Source organism: Mauremys mutica, unplaced genomic scaffold (genome assembly GCF_020497125.1).
Source record: "Mauremys mutica isolate MM-2020 ecotype Southern unplaced genomic scaffold, ASM2049712v1 000466F_np12_subseq_1:43065_obj, whole genome shotgun sequence".
Taxonomy (NCBI): domain Eukaryota; kingdom Metazoa; phylum Chordata; order Testudines; family Geoemydidae; genus Mauremys; species Mauremys mutica.
The window spans coordinates 11,845-32,344 of record NW_025422968.1 but is presented as its reverse complement, the minus strand read 5'-3'; the positions used below and the strand labels follow the sequence as shown (position 1 = coordinate 32,344).

At 51.7% G+C, this 20,500-nt stretch overlaps 1 protein-coding gene across 11 annotated transcripts; it reads left to right on the top strand.

Annotated features, from left to right (window-relative positions):
• Window positions 1-27: 27 nt before the first annotated feature.
• On the top strand, window positions 28-19,302 carry LOC123357271 (ribosomal biogenesis protein LAS1L-like). Of its 11 annotated transcripts, none has more exons than XM_045000570.1 (14): window positions 28-276; window positions 1,784-2,265; window positions 2,873-4,494; window positions 4,896-5,085; window positions 6,842-6,966; window positions 7,701-7,844; window positions 7,970-8,087; window positions 8,618-9,052; window positions 9,856-10,260; window positions 11,312-11,434; window positions 12,179-12,278; window positions 16,826-16,911; window positions 17,748-17,901; window positions 18,350-18,431. In XM_045000570.1, exons 2-3 carry the CDS (start codon window positions 1,791-1,793, stop codon window positions 3,316-3,318), a joined length of 921 nt encoding a protein of 306 aa, XP_044856505.1. In that variant the 5' UTR covers window positions 28-276; window positions 1,784-1,790; the 3' UTR covers window positions 3,319-4,494; window positions 4,896-5,085; window positions 6,842-6,966; window positions 7,701-7,844; window positions 7,970-8,087; window positions 8,618-9,052; window positions 9,856-10,260; window positions 11,312-11,434; window positions 12,179-12,278; window positions 16,826-16,911; window positions 17,748-17,901; window positions 18,350-18,431. The 11 variants fall into 11 exon arrangements, with proteins under 11 accessions (XP_044856505.1, XP_044856497.1, XP_044856498.1 ...); XM_045000562.1 differs by lacking the exons at window positions 28-276; window positions 18,350-18,431 and adding exons at window positions 1,039-1,370; window positions 19,252-19,302; XM_045000563.1 differs by lacking the exon at window positions 28-276 and adding an exon at window positions 1,039-1,370 and having other exon boundaries at window positions 18,364-18,441.
• The last annotated feature ends 1,198 nt before the right edge of the window (window positions 19,303-20,500 follow it).

Here is a 20,500-nt window from a genome sequence, read left to right as displayed (position 1 = left end):
GGTTCCATCCTCTTGGAGGAAAGAAACTCCATTGAGCAGCAGGCAACAGGGAGAAGGCTTGAGCCAGGCCTCGGGGTAGGGGTTGCAGGGCTATTGGTTTCTCTTTCTGGCTCTGCCACTGCCCTACTGTGGGGCCCTGGGCAGGTCATTTCCCATCTCTGTACCTCAGTTTCCCCATCTGTCCAGTGAAGGAATAGACACTTCTCAAACTCCTGGCAGTAGTGAGCCCTGATCAGACAATGCATGTTAAACCCTCTGAGCTCAGAAGGATAGTGGGTGAGTGTTTGGGAAAGAATTCTTACCGATTTCCCGTTGGACTCCATCCAAAGCCAATAACTAGGCCTGTTGATTATAATTTAAATGTATTTTTATGGATTTTTTAAATATTTTAAAATGTATTGATTTCAATTACAACACAGAATACAAAAACAATGAGGAGTCCTTGTGGCACCTGAGAGACTAATTTCAAAGTAGCAGCCCTGTTAGTCTGTATCCACAAAAAGAACAGGAGTACTTGTCACACCTTAGAGACTAACAAATTTATTTGAGCATAAGCTTCCGTGGGCTATACCCAAATTAATTTGTTAGTCTCTAAGGTGCCACAAAGACTCCTTGTTGTTTTTGCTGATACAGACTAATACGGCTACCCCTCTGAAGCAGAATACAAAGTGTACAGTGCTCACTATATATTATTTTTTTATTACAAATATTTACACCGTAAAAAAGATACAATTTCTTTTATTTTTTGATTCACCTCATACAAGTACTGTACTGCAATCTCTGTATTGTGAAAATGCAACTTACAAATGTAGACTTTTTTTTTACATAACTGCACTTGTAAACAAAACCAATGTAACACTTTAGATCCTACAATTCCATTCAGTCTTACTTGTTGTTCAGCCAATTGCAAGGACCAACAAGTTTGATTACATTTGCAGGAGATAATGCTGCCCACTTCTTATTGACAATATCACTGAAAGTGAGAACAGGTATTTGCATAGCACTATTGTAGCCGGTGTTGCAAGGAATTTACATGCCAATTATGTTAAACATTTGTATGTCCCTTCATGCTTCAATTTCTAGATTGCACTATCATTTTTTTTACAGTGCAAATATTTGCAATTCAAAATAATAATTAGGGCTATCACTTAATTGCAGTTAATGCATGTGATTAACTCAAACCAAATAACTGCATTATTTTTTGTAACAAGAATTAATCGCACACCAGGGCACCATGCTCAGGGGGAAGCTACTGTGTGTCTCCAGGGCAAGGATGCCCCTCCTCCCACCATGCTGCTCCACTGCTGCTCCCACCTCCTGGCCCTGCCCCGACCAAGCTGCCTGCCCACTGTCTGCTGCGCAGAGCTGGGGTAGGAGTCGGGGGCTGATGTTGGGTTTCCCCAATCTGGTAGCTACTGAGCGGGGTTTGGGGAACAGGCGGCATCTATCTGCTGTTGCCACTGGCTCAGGAATGAAGCCTGGACACCTGGGTTCTCTGCCTTCTCAGGCCGGGGAAGGAGTGTGGCCTGGGGCTACAGGAGGATGATACCTGTCCAGACTGACTACAGGTCTCTGTCACTGACCCCATTGCTCCAAAGGGGGTCCCTACACTGGGGAGCTTTGGGAGCAGCCTGCATGGTGATCCCTGCCAGTGTGTGCAGATCCCAGTCCAGTTGCCCCCCCGAGGGGCATGGGATGAGAGAGAGTCACCCCAGCTGGGGGGAAGACAGGCCCATTGGCGAGCGGCTACGTTGCCCCAGACTCACGGCTGCTCCCTGCTCAGTTCCAGGATGGACGTGCTGAGAAGGTATCTCAGGAGGAAGGCTCCGCAGGTGGCCCCGGAGCCAGAGGGGGGCAGCTGCCAGCATCCCCAGACAGAGAGCTGCCCCTCCAGCCGCATGGCATGGGAAGCAGGCCCCGGCCACCCCAGGAGATGGTCCTGCTCGGCCTTGCTCACCGGGAGGAAACCAGCCCCCAGGACTGGTGCCGAGCAGAGAGACACAACATCCAGGCCGAGATGGAGGTGGCCCAAGTTCAATCTGGGCAGGCAGGACTCAGCCCACGGCAGGAGCCAGGCAACGCAGCTCTGGGTTTGCTTCTGCTGGAAGGCCTGCCCTCAGCCCAGCCGCGTGGGCCAGCAGGAGGCATCCCCAGGGCAGGAGCTGGGGGATCGCTGCCTCAGCTGCTTAACTGTTGCCGGAGAGGAGAGCAGCCACTCTCTGGAGGTTCCCTGCAACACGGAGGCTGAGTGGTCCTCCACTGCAGGTGAGGAGACCCCCTGGGCATGGGGAGGAGCAGGGGGCCATTAACACCCAGTCACTCTGTCAGAGTCATTGGGGGGATCCCAGCCCTGGGGTCTGGCCTGAGCCACGTGAGCTCAATGACCTCAGCGGGAGTCGCAAAGCCACCCCCTGCAGTGGGGCATGGGGGGAGCTTCTGGGAAGTGGGTCCCTGATGCTTTGGGGCAACTCCCAGGGAGGATGGGACAGTGAAGGGCCCCATCTGCCATGGGCCCTGGGGCTGAGGGACTCTGAGAGGGGCAGTGTGGGGATCTCTCTGCCATGAGGCCCTGGGGCTGAGGGGTCTGTGGCAGGGTCAGTGTGGGGATCTCTCTGCCATGGGGCCCTGGGGCTGAGGTGTCTGTGGGAAGGGCAGTGTGGAGATCTCTCTGCCATGGGGCTCTGGGGCTGAGGGGGTCTATGGGAGGGTCAGTGTGGGGATCTCTCTGCCATGGGGACTAGGGCTGAGGGGTCTGTGGGAGGGGCAGTGTGGGGATCTCTCTGCCTTTGGATGCTAACATGGGAGGGGAAAACATTAAATCTTCTCTCCCCATCCCTTCACACCCCTGTCCTTCCTCTTCCCCCCTCCCCAGCAAGAGTCACCCTCTGCCCTTGTCTCTCTGATGCAGAGACCCCCACCAACCAGTCAGAGAAGGACCTTGCCCCTGAGGAGAAGGCTGAGGAGAATGAAGACCCAGCCGCAGGAGAGGAAGAGGAGGAAGAGCTAGAGACAGAGGAGGAGGAGAAGCAGGAAGAGCAAGTCCTGATCACAGAAAAAGAGGAGGAGATGGAGGACCTAGCCATAAAAGAGGAGGAGGACTTGACCACAGAGGAAAAGGACGAGGCGGACATATCCGTAGAGGAGGAAAAGAAGGAGGATGAGAACATGTCTGCAGAAGAGGAAGAAGAGGAGGAGGAGGAGGAGAACGTGTCTGCAGAAGAGGAGGAGGAGGAGCACCTCTCCACAGAAGAGGAAGAGGACTTGACCACAGAGAAGGAGGAGGAAGAAGAAGGTAAAAGAAGAGGAAGAAGAAGGTAAAGGAAGGACGTGGCCCTGGTGGAGGAACACCTGATCATGGAGCAAAAGAAAGAAGAGAAGGACCTGGCCATGGAGCAGGAAGAGGAGCACCTGCCTGTGGAGGAAGAGGAGGAGGACCTGGCCACGGTAGTGGAGCACCTGGCCATGGAGCAGGTGGAGAGGAGGAGGACCTGGCTACAAAGGAGGAAAAGGAGGACCTGAATTAGGAGGAGGAGAAGGAAGAGGACCTGGCAATGGAGGAGGATGAGGATGTGGCCATTCAGAAGAAAGAAGAGAAGGAAGAAGAGGTACTGGCTATGGAGGGAAAGGAAGTGGAGGAGGATTAGGACTTGGCCAGGGAGAATGAGCAGGAGGAAGAGGACCTGGTCACAGAGGAGAAGGAGGAGGATGTGGCCATGCAGGGGGAAGAAGAGGCGGAAGAGGAGGTAGAGGACCTGGCTATAGACTAGGAGGACCCAGGAACAGAGGAGGACGAGGATGTGCCAATGCAGGGGGATGAAGAAGAGCAGGAGATGGACCTAGCCCTGGAGGAGGAGGAGCAAGAGGACCTGGCCAGAGAGGAGGATGAGAAGGAGGAAAAGGAGGAGGAGAACCTGTCCAGGAAGGACCTGGCCATAGAGGAGGAAGTGGAGGAGGGGGAGGACCGGGCCATGGGAATGGAGCATGTGGTCATGGAGAAGAAAGCGGAAGAGGACGACTTGGATGAGGAAGAGGATGAGGAGGGCAAAGCCAAGTCCTCCTCCACCTCCATGGCCAGTTCCTCCTTGCCCAGATGCATAAATAGGGAAGTAATGAGTAGGAGCAAGGAGGGGATCTTACCTCTCTCTATAGCATTGGTGAGAGAGATAATGGAATGGTGACGTCCAGTTCTGGTGTCCGTGTTTTAAAAGGATGGTGTTAAATTGGAGAGGGTGCAGAAAAGAGTCACACAAATGATCTGAGAGCTGGAGAAAATGACCTACAGTGAGAGACTCAAATTGTAGGTGGGTGAAATTTAATGGCCTGGAACATTCAGGAGATCAGATGAGATGATCCAATGGTACCTTCTGGCCTTAAGCTCTATGAAACTCTATGAACCATCGTCTCCCCCGCTCCGATGTGCTTCACCGCACAGAAGGGTGGCTGGGCAGCCTGGAATGGCCCTGCTCCAAAGCGGCCCTGGCGGAGAAGACATCAGTGAGTGAGAGACGGCTGTGGGGACCTGGCGGGAGGGCAGGAGACCTTGGACAAGGAGGGGGTTCCCTTGGCAGGGAAGCAGATCGGTGGCACTGGAGAGGACAGCAAAGAGCAGGGATTCCTGGGGCTGAGGACTGGGCAGCAGCCAAGAGGAAATTCTGGGCATAAGCGCTGGGGGTAGGTGGAAATCGTGGGATTGGGGGGTAAGGCGAGGCTGGCGGTAGAAAGGTAGGGGGCAGCTGTGAGAGGCTGGGCCAAGTGGGAAGGGAAGGAAGGAATCGGGAGGACAGGGCCCAGCTGTGTTGCCAGAGGATCCTGCTGGCTGTGTCTGGGCAGCCTCTCTGGGAAGTGCCCAGGGGTCAGTAGGGCCTGAATCTGACGTTCTCCTTTGGGTCTTACAGGAACTAACTGAGAGCTGCCCCAGGACTCTGGGCCCAGCTCTGTCCTCTCCAGCTCCATGGACGGCACGTGAAACCTCCCGTACCAGAAGCTCCTGCCTGGCTCCCCCAGCTCCGGTGCTGCTCAGTCCAGAGACACTGCCTCTTCCATGGCCAGGTTCTCCTCCACCTCCTGAACAGCCTGCGGTGATGGGTAAGGGAACCCATGGCCACACAGAGACATCATGGGCACGGATGGGGATTGAATCTGGGCCCTTCACCACCATGGGCACAAGCCTGCCAGGCTCCCATTCAGGAAGCCATGGAAGGCTCCGCCTGCAGACACCCCCTCTCCATTCCCACTGCCAGACTCTTGCCTGTGGTGACAATGAAGGAGCAGGAGAACTCTAAGTGCCTCTTTTACTCGGCTGTTTAGCCATGGGGGCATTTTTTTTATCCTTGCACGGGTTTGTTTTTTGTTTTCGGTGTCCATTTAGTGTGAGCCTCTAGTACGGTGTTTTTAAACAGTCTCCGTGCGCTTGGCTGGCATTTCACCCTGGAATGTTGCTTTTAATTTCCATTTAACGAGCCGGCTCACGTCTGGGCAGTTCCCCTTTCTGAGGTTAAATGCTCCTGCGGTGGGTTTCTTGGGCATTTCCCCCTCCAGGGCTGTGCCAAGTGATTCCATCAGGGCTGTGATTGCAGAGAGTAACTACTCCAGCGTGGGGGCTGCACGGTGAGAGCTCACACCGTGCACTGTCCTAAGCAGAGAACGTCTCCAAGGACCGGCACTGCAGTACCGCTCCTCGCCAATGCCGCCTGGCTCTGCTGCATGTGGCCTGTCAGCCAGCAGGGGGTTGGTCTCTATTGTCACAAAAGGGGGATAAAAGGACTCTCCTTATCCATGTGAGGGCATTCAGCCAGTATTCACGGGGCGCTGGATGTCATCCGGCCCCTTGGCAGCTCTGAGCTCAGAAGGACAGTGGGTGAGTGTTTGGGAAAGAATTTCTACTGATTTCCCGTTGGGCTCCATCCAAAGCCAATAACTAAACTAGGGCTGTCAATTAATGGCATTTTGATCACACCGTTAAACAATAATAGAATACCAGGTTACATGTATTATCAATACTTTTGAATTTGTTTATAGTTTCAAATATATTGATTTCAATTACAACACAGAATACAAAAACAACGAGGAGTCCTTGTGCCACCTTAGAGACTAACAAATTTATATGGGCATAAGCTTTCGTGGGCTAAAACCCACTTCATCAGATGCATGGAGTGTAACAGACAGTAGGGAGGTATAAATACACAGCATATGAAAAGATGGGAGTTGCCTTACCAAGTGCAGGGGGTCAGTGCTAACGAGCCAATTCAATTAAGGTTGAGCTGGGCTAATCTCAACAAGGGGTGGAAGCATCAACCAAGAAGGGGTGGAAAGCATTTTTGTAGTGCTAATGTAGCCAGTGTAAACAAGGTGGCCCATTTAAAACAGTTGACAAGAAAGTGTGAGTATCAGCAGGGGGACATTAGATTTTTAGCCCACGGAAGCTTATTCCAAAATAAATCTGTTAGTTTCTAAGGTGCCACAAGGACTCCTCGTTTTTGCTGATACAAAACGTTTTTGCTACCACTCTGAAACCAGATCTTAAGTGGTTTCTCTGCTGGTACCCTGGCTCAGTTGCCTTCAGCTCTAGGTGGCCCTTTAGTGAGCAGGTGCAGTTCGGGTGTGTCTTGGAAGTATCCAGGTTTCCGTCTCTGTAAATTTTGACTAGAAATCTTCCCAGCACGGGATCATGAGATGTCTGCCACTTTTGACTGTGCCAGAAACACTGGGCCTATGAGAACGGATCTACTCCGGATGGTTTCAGCCTGTCCAGTCATGGCTGGAAAGCCAAAGCACAGAGTCTGCAGCATTAAGAGAAAGAACGGGGAATAACATCATCCAAACTCTTCTGATCTTTCCACAGGGCTCCATCCTGCTTCCAGGAGTGGGTGAAGGTTCAGGAGCCTTCATATGTCTCCTCCCCTCTGAGGAGCCAATCTTATTTTGTAATACACTGGAGAGGAATTGAGACATGACAAAAGGACAATAGTGAGTGGCAATGGGGGCAGGTGGCAGATTGGGATAGTGGAGTGAAATTCTTCCCCCCCTCCAGGCAATGAGGACCATTTACAAGGTCCTTTTCCTATGGGGATACCGAGAAGCCATCCTGGAAATGTATCCCTAGATGCTCATCCTCTGCATCAGGCAAGTGCAGTATGTGATGGATCTGCACTTGCCAACGACCCCATAGCAAATCTGTGGGCCACTGTCCCAGAATGTGGACAGAGCCACACCAGCAGCACATGGGGCCAGGCACCGCAGGATGTCAGCGTCACAGGTAAACAGGAGGAAGAGGGACCAGTTCAACTGGTTCTGTGGGCACAGTTAGGGGCCTCCATCTACACGGGAAAAAGAGAGTGCCAGAAGACACCTCAGGTGGTGTAAACTGACACAGCTTTGCTCGCTTATGCCAACTAAGGATCTGGCCCCACATGCCTGCTTGAGTCCTGTTACCGGTCACAGTAAAGAATCAAGTATTCAGCCGCATTGAGTGATGGCACCAACCATCTTAAGAAGCTACAGTGTCACTAACTGGTTACAAACTCAAGTAAACTGCAGTGTAGACAGGGCCCATTGGGCAGGGAAGCACCATGATATCACACTGGATCTATCCTCGGGGAGGCTAGCTCCTGCTGTCCATGCTGTGTGTGCCAGGGCATGTACAGATTTGCCGTGCTTGGGGCTGATCTCATTGCCTGACACTGGTATTTTTTTGTCATTAGCACAAAACAGTCAGTGGAGGCTGTGAAGACTCTTTTTTCCATGCCTGGATACTGGAAGGAATTTGCTGGCATCCAGTTACAGCAGAGTTGAGACATGATAGCCTCCCGCAATTACTACTCGCAGGGTATTGGCTTGATTGCAAGGTAGGAGCCCAACATTTCCATGTGAAATATTCCTCTGTTCCAGGCTGCCATCTCAGCCCAACAACTAGAGAGGAACTCTCTCTCCCCTTCGATAACCACAAGGGACTTTCTGCTCCATGTTCCAGAGCCATGATCGAGTTTGAGAACCCTCAGCTCCCTGCAGTTTTCAGAGAGGCTGTCACCATTGTCCAGAGTGAGAAGGAGGAGGAGCACAAAAATATTGCCATGACTTTCTGCACTGAGGTGAGATTCATTAGTTGACAGGCACAAGTGGGCTTTCTGGAGAGCAGCTGAGGCCAGTAAGCTCTGGGCACATTGTCAGCAGCTCAGCAGCCTTCCAGCCAGCTAGCTCCTCTCCGCACATGGATGGTGGTGGGGCATGGCACAGAGAGGGAGGGAGAGACAGGGTGAGATCGCTCCTGGCTGGATGTGCCTAGATGGGATCATGTGACAAGAGGAGATGTTTCTCTGGTGCCCCAAGGCAATGCTTCTCTCCTCACCTTTTCCTGGGGTTCTGCTTTTCTTCTGCCCCAGGGGTCGCTCCATGACACTTAATGGGCCTGGAGATTCCCCTTTCCTTGTAGATTTATATGTGACTTGTGTATTAGTCTAAGTTCTGGGAATGAACCAACTGAAAGAGCAGCACCTGGCTCCCTACACACCAGAGACTTTGTATGGGAGTAAGTGGCCATTTGGTAAAGATGAGTGTCCAGGAACAGACTCCACAGTAAGATCTCTGCTCCTCAACATGATGTTGATTTGGCTCTTTTCAGTTTCTTCAGAGTGCTTCTATTGCCACGACAGTGACAAAATCAGACCTTTGGGCGCAGTTCATGGAGTAGATCAAAGACACAAATCCCATCATACGCAGGCTCAGTCTACGGGGCCTTGGCAGTATTGTGCTTCAGCCAGAAAAAGTGAAAGGCATGGATTGTCCGGGGGACCAAGGAAGCCGATGTCTATCGAATAGCTCAGAAATGAGAGTGAGATCCCCACACAAGCCTTGGAGTGCCCCCACCATGGGTGGGGAATCTCCTGCTCAGCTACCTCCCTGTCAGAGCTCTTCTCTGCAAACCTCAGCCTCAGCGCCATGCTCCCAGCCCCTGCTGCCGCCTGACCTGGGGGAGAGGGGCCTGGCTCTGGGCATATGACCAGCTGTCTGGAGAACACAGGCCCCCAAAGAGGTGGAGATTTCCAGCAGGAAAGAGGTGGGTCGGGAATGGCCCAGCTCTCAGGGGCACTGAAGAGCAAAAGAAGTGCTGTGTTTTGTAGCAGCACCTCCCTGAAAGGCTCCAGCAGCTGCTCCTCCCCTTTCCCAGACCGGTCTCCAGCAGCCTTCCCTCCCTCTCCCCTCTCCTTTCCCCAGCACCTCCCACCGTCCCTCATGGCAGCAGCTCCTCCCCCCTTTCCTGCTCCTGATCACCCAGGGAGCAGAAGTGAGGGCCAGGCCCCATTACCCATGGGAGGGGAGCCCAGAGAAGCATCTTCAGCCAGCGACCTGGGAGGTCACTCAGCCATCACCTCAAGCCTTGTCTGGGGAAGGAAGAGCCAGAGGAGTGGTGGGGAAACAGAAGGGAATGGGCAGTGGAGAAGGGGAGTGGAGAGAAAGGGGGAAAACAGAGACTGAGAAAGGAGGGTCCCAGGGAGCTGGTCAAATGCAGCAGGAATGGGATAAGGATAGAGGCTCCCTATAATTTGCCTGTTGCCCCCGTCTTCACTCCCGACCCTCCCATGGCTATGGACTCTCCCCCCGACACTGCACAGGGTTGGATTCAGTGTCTCTCCCAGGCTGGGCTGGTGGAGGTGGGAGAAGAACATGGAGAGATTTGCCTCCTCCCTATAGACTCTAGTCAGCTGGGGTGAAACTGGATGTAGGATGCTGGTTTTTAAGGCCCAGCTTGACAAAGCCCTGGCTGGGATGATTTAGTTGGGATTGGTCCTGTTTTGAGCACGGGGTTGGACTGGATGACCTCCTGATGTCTCTTCCAACCCTAATTTTCTATGATTCTAGGTTTCTGTGCTCTCCAGATAGACATTGCGTCTAGGACACCATGGGGCTGCACGGCCCTGCACAGTGTCTCAGGCCCTGTTCTGCACAAGATGTCTATGGCGCTGGCCTGGTGGCCTCACTGCTCCCACGAGCCAAGTCAGTTATCACAGGGGGAACTGGAGCAGCGTGTGGATTATGACTCTGTTGCGTTATGCTCTGATCCTGCCTGGCTTTAACCAGGCTTCCCCACTCCCTGTGTGTCATTGCCCGGAGAGGGGCAGTGTGCGCTCCGCTGCCATTTTACTGCTTGGCAACGTGGTGAGCAGCGTGAAGGACCCGGATTAACCCATCGTGCAGCAGGAAATGATCCACTGCTTGCTCCCGCTGCTGCTGGATCTTGAAGACCAGGATGAGAGTGTGACACTGGTAAGTGCCATGGTCATTATTTCCTTAAGAGCAAAGAACCAGAATCCCCTGAGGCCCCCACTCCATTAATGGCCAGAGCCCCTTGCCTAAGTAGAGTCTTCTCCTCCCTGCTTCACTCCATGCTGGAACCTAGTGCCTCATCCATTCTCACAGCACAATTTGGAAGAAAAGCCTTCTGGGAAAGAGTCCTGACTCTCTATTGTAAAGACAGGCCTCAGGCCTTTGGGCTGCTGCATCCAAAGAGTCACAACAAGAGGCAGCAAAAGATCTGTACTTGCCCTTCGCTTCAGGGAGCTGATATCTGCCCACAGCCTTTTGGAAAGTGGGTGCAGCTGCCCTGACTTCTTCCCTGGAGCTCCTGAGAGAATTTCTCCAGGTCCCAGCTTCCCAGCATTCACCGGACGTTGCCCTCTTTCGTTGGGCCAACTGGGATGTGGAGGGAAGTCTGATCTGGGGGCCCCTTTGGTCTGACTCTTTGGGATCCCAAAGCTGACTCACGCTCTCATGCAGTCTCTTTGTGCAGAAGGACTAAACTGTGGAGATACTTTATGGCTCTTTCCAGGGCCATCCATAGAGGGGTGCAGGGCCTGGGACAACCCTTCCCTTCCGCATGAGGCCCCACCCCTTCACCCAAGCCCCCGCCCCGTGTCTTTCCCACCCATGCTTAACCCATTTCCTACTCCCGTTCCACCCCAAACCCCATCCCCCTCCTCTGCTGAGCGATGCTGGGAGCCAGCGAGCATAGCAGGGCCTGGTCAGTATAACTGCTGCTGGGCCCCATGCCACCCAGGTCCAGTGTCCCCCTCAAGCATGGCGCACCTCAAGGTTCAGGGCAACAGGCAACCGCCCCGAACTGTCCAAAGGACAGGACGGCTCTGGCTCTCTCCAGACAATTCTCAGTTCCTTCTCCTGAGCACAGTCCTGTGTACAACAAATGACAGGAATCTCCACTAGCAGGAAAAGCAGGAGAACAAGGGATGGGGAAGGTTCCATGTCCCCCAGACTGTCCCTCTCTCAGTGAGAACCTTCTTGGTCTCACCTTCTCTTGCAGAGATGCAAACTGACACTCTTCCGTTGCGCAGTGTTTCTCAGGTGGGCTCAATTGAAGACGCTGTTCCGCAGCATGGCCTGGGATGGCGCCACATAGCTCTTGAAGTGTGCCTGGAAGTGCTTGGTAGGTGAATTCCCTTTGCCCTGAGAGTGATGAATGGGGACTTGACGGAGACCTTTCTAACCCCACACCCTGAGTACCAAGGGGAATTTCTTCTCCCCTCTCATTAGCCCGTGAAGTCAGAGGCAGTCCCTTCCACAGGGTCTCAGGTTTTTTGTTTTTTTTTAGTTGTTTTCCAATCTGCCCCTTCTCCCCTCCCCAAACCTGCCTCAGTCCTGCCTCTGTGTCCTGCCTGTGCGGACTCTGCTCCGTTTGCCTGTGCGGTCGGCACATTGACCGTGTACCCCGCTGCTGCTGTCTGCGGCCCCCGCTGCACTGCAGGCGCTGTGGAGTTAGAAACGCTGTGACTCCTTCGCTCCCTCTGCAGCTGGCCCTGACCCAAGCCTGAGAGGGTCCGGTTGTTTTCCCACCTGGAGCTGACCCCTGTAGCCAGGTCCCATCCGCTTCGGTCGGGTGGCAGGACTCTATTCCAGGCTCTCTGCTGGTTCATTTCTGCAGGAGTTACAATCTCTTCACATTTTTAAAATTTTTCTCCACAACTGCCAGACCTGCAAACTTTTGTTTTTGAAAATGAAAGCTGAGGTTCTGGAGAACACAATAGTAACTCCAGAGAGGTGCTGCTATGGCGCATGGGCTCATACTGGCTGTTGCCATGCCCTGGCTCTATGCTTTGGCTTCCCTGGACTAGTCGCTGTGGGGAGAACATGTCATTTGTATATTGTGCGTTTTTTCCTTCTTTCTTCCTAGATGCAGAACAACAGCCACATCCCCAAATTCCTGTTCTAGGCCTTAGAGTACCTGGAAAGCTCACAGACAACAATCAGACATTCTGCAGCCCTGTTCATTGGTAAGCAGAGCAACTTCACTCGAGCTTTCTTGAACTGCTTCCTTCAAAGCCCTTTTCTAGACTGCTGCTCTGTTCCCTCCGACAGCCCCAGAATCTTAACACTGTGTGTGTGTGTGTGTGAAGGGAACAACTTAGCTGTATTACTGCACCAACGACCCCTGCCCGCAACTACGTTTTGGCTGCACCTAGGGAAGCCAGCATGATGTGAATTCAATCTTCTTTGGAAATCAGCCTCTCAGTATCTTCTGGGCCCCTGATTTTTTATCTAATGTGCTTTGTGAACAGATGTAAGGAATGTATTTAATTTCCCAAGGGCTGTCTTGGGGCAATGGCTGCATCTTTAGCAGTTTTCAGCGAAGGATTTGAAAAGTAATGAGATCCATGGTATGTCTAGGGGCGTGTCTGCACTACGAAATTCAGTGGATTTTATAGAAGTTGAGCTTTAGCAACCAATTTTATACAGTTGATCATGCTTGTCCCCACTAAGCGCATTAGGTTGGTGGAGTGTGTCCTCAGTACCCTGGCTAGTATTGACTCATGGAGTGGTGCACAGAGGGTTGCTATCCCACAGTCCCCGCTGCCCATTGGAATTCTGCGTTAAGCTCCCAATGCCTGATGAGGCAAAAACATTGTTGTGTGTGGTTTTGGGTACATGTTGTCAGTCTCCCCTCCCTCCCTCTTTGAAAGCAACGGCAAACAATCATTTCGCACCTTTTTTCCTGGGTTATCTGTGCAGATGCCATGGCAGATACCATGGAGCCCGCTCCACTGCACACTGCTTTTGTGAGCACTGTAACCACCTCGCGCATTATCCTGCAGTATGTGCAGAGCCTAGCTAGGAGCCACCAGCATAAGGAAGATTGTGAGGAGGACATGGACACAGATGTTCCTGAAAGCACGGGATGTGGCGATTGGGATATCATGGCGGCATTGGGGCATGTTGATACAGTGGAACACCGATTCTGGGTCTGGCAAACAAGCATAGACTGCTTGGACTGCATAGTGTTGCAGGTATGGGACGATTCCCATTGGCTGAGAAACTTTCGCATGTGTAAGGCCACTTTCATGGAACTTTGTGAGTTGCTTTCTCCACCCTGAAGAACAGGAATACCAAGATGAGACCTGCCCTGACAGTTGAGAAGCGAGTGGCGATATCCCTGTGGAAGCTTGCAACACCTGTCTGCTACCGGTCAGTCGGGAATCAATTTGCTCTGTTCCCTCCGACAGCACCAGAACCCTAAAAGAGTGTGTGTGTGTGTGTGTGTGTGTGTAAAACTACCGTGGGGGCTGCTGTGATCCAAGTAGCCAAGGCAATCAATAACCTTCTCCTAACAAGGGTAGTGACTCTTGGAAATGTGCAGGTCATAGTAGATGGCTTTGCTTCAATGGGGTTCCCTAACTATGATGGGGCAACAGAGGGAACATGGATCCCTATCTTGGCACTGGACCACCTTGCCAAAGAGTACATAAACCGCAAGGGGTACTTCTCTATGGTGTTGCAAGCACTAGTGGGTCACAAGGGCCATTTCACCGATATCAACGTGGGACGGTCGGGAAGGTGCATGATGCTCACATCTTTTGGAACTCCGTGCTGTTAGAAAACTGCAAGAAGGGACTTTCTTCCCAGATCAGAAAATTACCATTGGGGATGTTGAAATGCCAATAGTTATCCTTGGGGACCCAGCCTACCGCTTGCTCCCATGGCTCATGAAGCCGTACATAGGCAGCCTGGACAGTAGTAAGGAGCAGTTCAACTGTAGCCTGAGCAAGTGCAGAATGGTGGTAGAATGTGCCTTTGGACGTTTAAAGGGGCGCTGATGTTGTTTGCTGGGTAGGTTAGACCTCAGCGAAAGCAATATTCCTGTTATTGCTGCTTGCTGTGTGCTCCATAATATATGTGAGAGTAAGGGGGAGATGTTTATGGCGGGGTGGGAGGTTAAGGCAAATCTCCTGGTGGCCAATTTTGAACAGCCAGACACCAGGGCAATTAGAAAAGCACACCAAGGCATGCTATGCATCAGAGAGGCTTTGAAAACCAGTTTCATGACTGACCAGGCTACGGTGTGACAGTTGTGTGTGTTTGTCCTTGATGTGAAGCTGCCTCCTTTGGTGAATGTGCTTCCCTGTAAGCCAATCCCCCTCCCCCTCTTCGACCACAGCTGGAACAGGAAATAAAGTCTCTATTGTTCTGAATCCATTCATTCTTTATTTTAAAAAAAAAGATCTCTGACAACGCTGACTAGTAAAAGGTAGCCTAGTCGGGGTGGGATAGGAGGGTAGGACAAGATCACAGTGCTTATTGTAGCCACAGTATAAATCAAAGCTGTTTGAATGACAGCCTTCTGTTGCTTGGGCCATCCCCTGGAGTTGAGCAGCTTGGTGCCCGTAGCCTCCCCACCCCTGCGTTCTTGGGCATCTGAGTGAGGAGGATCTGGAACTTGGCGAGGAGGGCAATGGATGCAGCAGGGTTCTGAAGTCTAGTTGCCTTTCCTGCAGCTCCACCAGACGCCTCATCATGTCCGTTTGCTCCCGCATTAGCCTCAGCATCTCCTCCTGCGTGTTCCGATCACGCTCACTGTATGCTTTCCTGGCCTCTGCCACTGAATGCCTCCATGCATTCAGCTGTGCCCTATCAGTGTGGGAGAACTGTGTGAGCTCTGAAAATGTCATCAGTAGTGTGTTTTTTTTCGCCTTCTAATCTGCGATAACCTCAGGGATGAAGTTGATACAGGGAGCATAGAAACATTTGGAGCTGCAGGATGGGGAAAGGGAGAGTAGAATTTAAGAAGATACATTTCTGAGAACAAAAGGGACACTCTTTCACAGTGAATCAAGCCATTCACAGCAGACAGCATATGTGTTTTAGGTACAAGGTCGCACTTTGTCTTTTATATTGAGTGCCTGCCGGTATGGTGACACATCACACACAGCTGGGCAACAGAATTCGGTTTCCAGGCAGCCATGGTAAGCCAAAGGGTATGCAGGGTTGGCTTCTTCCACGTTCATCACACGTGGGAATGGTTTCAAACTGCAGTACCCTCCTTTCCCATAGCAACCAATGCCGGTTGGGTTTGCTGTTTAAAAGGAGGGGCTGTGGTTTTGGGGTAGATGTGTAGCACACCCCTCCCCCCCATTCCCTACATGAATATTCTCCAGGATGATCCCTTTTAGCCAAGTGCAAACAGCCCAGCATGACTGGGGTCTAATGTGCTGGGGATCACCAAACAGAGGGGATTACTGTTCCCTTACAAAAATTCCCCTATTTCAACCAGATGACCATGAATGATATCACTCTCCTGAGGCTGACACAGAAAGATAAAGACTGAATGTTGCATGAATGTGACCAAAACCCAGGACCATTTGCTGCCATGCTTTGTGCTGCAATGATTCCAGACTACTTGCTACTGGCTTGATGTGGTAAAGTGACCTACCGTGGAGGACGAAATAAGGCAGTCCTCCCCAGAAACCTTCTGCAAAGGCTTTCAGAGTACCTCCAGGAGAGCTTCATGGAGATATTCCTGGAGGATATCCGCTCCATCCCCAGACATGTTAAAAGACTTTTCCAATAGCTTTACTGGCTGTGAATGCATCCCAATTGTTCAGGGCAAATCAAACATTAAACACAATTGCTTTTAATCACTGTAGTGTAGTTAGATGGCGCCTTCTCCGCCTTCAGGGTCCGGGAACAATTCGCCCTGGGAGGGTATTGGCTCCAGGGTGAGGAAATGGTTCTGGCTGCTGCGGAGAATGGATTCTCCGCTTGCCTGCTGCGCATTCTCCTCCTCCTCCTCTTCCTCATCCACAAAATCCTCTTCCGTGTTGCACGAGGCTGCCACCTTGCAGGTGTCCACAAACAGTGGTGGGGTAGAGGTAAGGTCCCTCCCAGAATGGCATGCAGCTGATCATAGAAGCGGCATGTCTGTGGCTCTGACCCGGAGTGACCATTTGCCTCCTTTGTCTTGTTGTAGGCTTGCCTGAGCTCCTAAATTTTCACATGGAACTGCTGTGTGTCCCTGGTGTGGACTCTTTCCACCATGCCCTGTGTGATTTTGGCATATATATCAACATTTCTTCTGCTTGATCGGAGTTCTGCCTGCACAGATTCTTCTCCCCATACAACAATCAGATCCAGTGTCTCCCATTTGCTCCACACTGGAGCTCGTTTGTGATTCTGGGACTGCATGGTCACCTGTTCTGCTGAGCTCGCCATGCTGACCAAACAGGAAATGAAATTCAAAAGTTTTTGGTGTTTTTCCTGTGTACCTGTCTAGTGCATCGGAGTTGAAAGTGCTCTCCAGAACAGTCACACTGGAGCACTCTGGGATAGCTCCTGGAGGCCAATACCATCAAATTGCACAGTACTGAATCTACAGTACTGCAGATTCAACCCAGGAAGCTTGATTTTTGCACTACTTCCCTCATCAGGAAGGAGTACAATGGTTGATTTTAAGAGTCCTTTAGGTCGTTGGAATGGGGTTGGTTGTGTAGACACATTACTTATAAAATCGACCTAACGTGGCTAAATTTGACCTAACCTTGTATTTTAGAGCAGGCCTAGGAAAGACTATCCACCATTACTGCGATTTGTTGTCTGAAACAGTGAATGAAGATGGCATCTCCCGCCTGTATGAAGGTAAGGAAATACCTCTGTGTGTTAGTGCCTCTGTGGGAAGTACAGAGGTGCAGCACAGGGCCTGAACACAGTTTGAATGTGTCCCTCTCTGTCTAAGGACAGAGCTTAAGAAAGAAGGATGGTCACGCGAGCTTTCATCGAGGTGCCACTATATGTGTATGGGAGCAGGGGAATTCCATCTCTAGCTCCTAGAATAGAGCTGTGTGGGGAGACTGTTGTCATAAAGGTCAGAATGTCTCTAAAGGAAGGCCTGACAGAATTGAAAAGGGCTGTTGTTATTAGTAAGGGTGGTGGTGGTGATGATGATGATGACGATTACCCTCTGTAGGGAAAGATTCATCACCTGCCCTCCCTGTAAGGGCGTCTTTGCAGGCCAAGGAACTTCACTCCGAGATTGGTTATCAGCTCATAGGAAAACCCATGAGTGCACATGGGAAACACTTTTCCCTGTGAACTCTTAAGGAATGAAGGCACAGGGCCACAAAGGATTTCAATAAACATTAGGAGCCTAAATCCCTTTGTGGATCTCAGCCTAAATGTCTGATGGTTTAACACCTCTGCAGCTGTCAATTTCCTATTCCACCAAAAGAACAAGTGCCCCCAACTGTCTGTGTGTATGGGTGTGCATGTGTATGCCGGCGGAGGGGGAACTTATGCAAAAATGGGGGCTCCTCTCTCTCCAGGGCTATTTTGGGAGTAGCTGAGTTGTTGTTTCTGTGCCCCCAGACTCTTGGGTAGCTAATAGCATGTGGCAATGGCCATCTGAAGGGGAGGTTTCCTAGGCACCAGTTACATCAGCACCATGGGGCTTCCAACCCGTTTCCTCTTTGTTTCAGCTTTTCAAGAAGTGCCTTTGAAATCTGACAGGACCAGAAGGTACATCCTCAATAGACATTACAAATGGTTGCAGAAACTTGGAAATCTCATGTCAGGTTCTGCATTCGACTAGGGAACCAGGACCAATACAGAAGACCTCTTCATCCTGCTATGGTATGTACAGCAGATGCTTATCAACTCTTTGGAACCTGGGCTGACCAGTGAGATGTATATTGGCAGATGACACACAATTATGTAGGTTACTCGGCCCTAGAGAAGACGTTGAAGAAGTTCAAAGGGATCTGTGATGGGTTGGGTCACAGAGATCCCCTTTGGACTGTCATCTGATGTGCTGAAATTACCTCCAAGCCTGTTTTCCCTGCCAGCCTGGGCCCCCCAGAACCCCGTCTTGTGACCAGACATGCTAGCCTGCCCAACACAGACCCAGGGTCCACGCCCCCAAAGCTGTAGGCTTCACTGAAAACAGCTCAGCAAGTTAGAGGGGAATGATCACATCCCTTGATCTGCTGGCAATGCTCCTATTTATACAGCCCAAAATGCCATTAGCCTTCTTGGCAACACTGTAGACTCATATCCAGCTTCTTGTCCACTGTAACCCTAGGTCCTTTTCTGCAGAACTGCTGCCTAGCCACTCGACAGGTGCACTTCTGAACTGTGGGTCTGCACTGACCAGGGACAACAACTATGAGTGGGGTGTTAAGGGTGGGGCACACTACAGGAACTTTGGAGTTGGACTCAAGAACCTGAAGCAAAAGACACTGCCCAGCATACACTGGGAAGGGCGTCTTGCTCATGCTTTTATGTCTATGGATACCGCTTGACTGTTTTCTCAGATTACTTTTATTAAAGAAACGCTGCTCGGACTCTGTGCTTGCGAGAGGGGAAGAATTGCCTCTTAGAGGCACCCAGGCGGTACAGTGACATTTCCCCAGGTTCCTGGGTGGGGGCTCGAGCCGGTTCTGGTTGCATTGTTGAAAAGGAACCCCCTAGGTATTGAACCTGCCCTTCTCGCTGCCCACTTCAACTGGCAGAAGGGTTACAGACTGAACAGAACAGAACATGGGGGAGCAGCAACACCTGGCTGCTAACGGGGCAGTTGGCCAGACCTTGACTGACCAGGTTAAACTCCCAACTGCTCATTAAATACTGATATAAAATCCTCTGCAGACTGTGCCCCATTTCCCCAAATTATCAAATAATGAACCCAACGCAGGTCTCTCGAGCACCTGCCCCTCCCCTACTGCTCCCCCCCAGCTGAACAAGGGACCTTCTAACTCTATCCCCGTTCCTGCCTCCTCTTAACATGCCGTTGCCCAGCGCTCCCCACTGCCCATGTCAATGGCAAAATCTGAGGAGGTTTTATGTTAATATTTAATAATTAGATGGAGAAATGTAAAATCTAAGGCCCGGGCAGTTGTGTCCCTCCAAAACAGGGAGGAGTTGCTGTTGTTCTAATGACTGGGGGGGACCCAAAGGGATTTCACTGCAATCTGTCATCATTAGGAAGAAAATGGAGCAAAGTCTGAATATTTGATAACAAGAGAGAAGTGTGGCAAGATCTCTTGGGGAAGGAGCATCGATATTCAACAATCAGACAGTAAAAGGCAAAATCTGAGGGGAAATCGAATCAAAATTAATTAAATAACTGGAAAGTGCTGGTTCCCCTGGCCCTGCCTTTGACACGGGCAGCAGGGAGCCATGGGGGACAGGGACACTGCGTGAACAGGGGCAGGGAGGGGGATGGAGCCAGAAGGTCCCATGGCAGTTGGGGGGCAGCAGTGGGGGAGGGTCAGCAGCTGGGACTGTGTAAACGGGCCGGGCAGTCTCAGTGGGGACATGGCTCGTCCCTTCCCCTCCAGTGACCCAGCCGTGCCCCGTCGCTGGCACAGAACAGCCCCTACGTTCCCACCCATGCCGGGGTTTTGTCTGAGCACTGGGGGAAACAACCCCCCACCCCCTGGGGCCATTTGTCCTGAGCTTGTGGTGACAGAGGGGAGGGAATGTGAGGGGCCGGGGCAGGAGTCTGTGGCCACTCTGGGTCCTGCCCAGGCGAACAGGGGCAGTGAAGCAGAGAGCAGCCCCCTGGGGTGGGGGTGGGCCCCTTAACCCCCCCCGCTTCTCCACCCCGCCTGAGGCAGTAAAACAGCTTGTCAGGGACTGGCCAGCTCTGCCATAGCAGCCAGGGGGAGGCTCCTGGCTCTGATCTTCATTAACTACGGGGCGAGTCACATTCTTCAGCAACATGTCGGTTTTATTGGGTGTAAAGGGAGAAATAATTGGAATCAGAGACGTGAGGGGAAAGTTGGTCACTGGGGGGTTTGACCCCCTCCCCCTGCAACACCCTGACATGGAGAATGACGCAGGGCAACAGCTTCCCTCCAAAAAAGGAGAAGTTGCTGCACTTAAAACATGTGAGGGAAAAATCCCAACCGGAGAGGAGTTTCTGTCAGTAACTGGTAATGACGTGGGAAAGAGCAAACCCGGAGATTTGACCTGTGTTCAGTCATGAGTGAGATGTACAGGGGGAAACAATCTGGTGCTCAGACTTGAGGCAAAAATTGGTCCTTTGGGAGTTTAGTTCCCCTCCTCCGCACTGGGGTAATGACTTGGGGCAACAGTTTCCCTCCAGAACAAGACGTGGTGGCAGCAGACAGGGACTGGGGAGCCCAGAGCCGCAGAGGATTTTCCATCAGTATTTGAGAATTAGACAGAACGTGACACAATCTGAGGAGATTTTATATCAGTCGCCAGT

Excerpts from the sequence above, each read along its gene's own strand:
- LOC123357271 (XM_045000562.1), top strand. The coding sequence starts at position 1,162 with ATGCATGTGATTAACTCAAACCAAATAACTGCATTATTTTTTGTAACA. Across the intron at positions 1,371-1,783 it reads GTCTGCTGCGCAGAGCTGGG|TTCCAGGATGGACGTGCTGA; the intron begins GTAGGAGTCGGG and ends CTCCCTGCTCAG. Across the intron at positions 2,266-2,872 it reads TGAGTGGTCCTCCACTGCAG|CAAGAGTCACCCTCTGCCCT; the intron begins GTGAGGAGACCC and ends CCCCCTCCCCAG.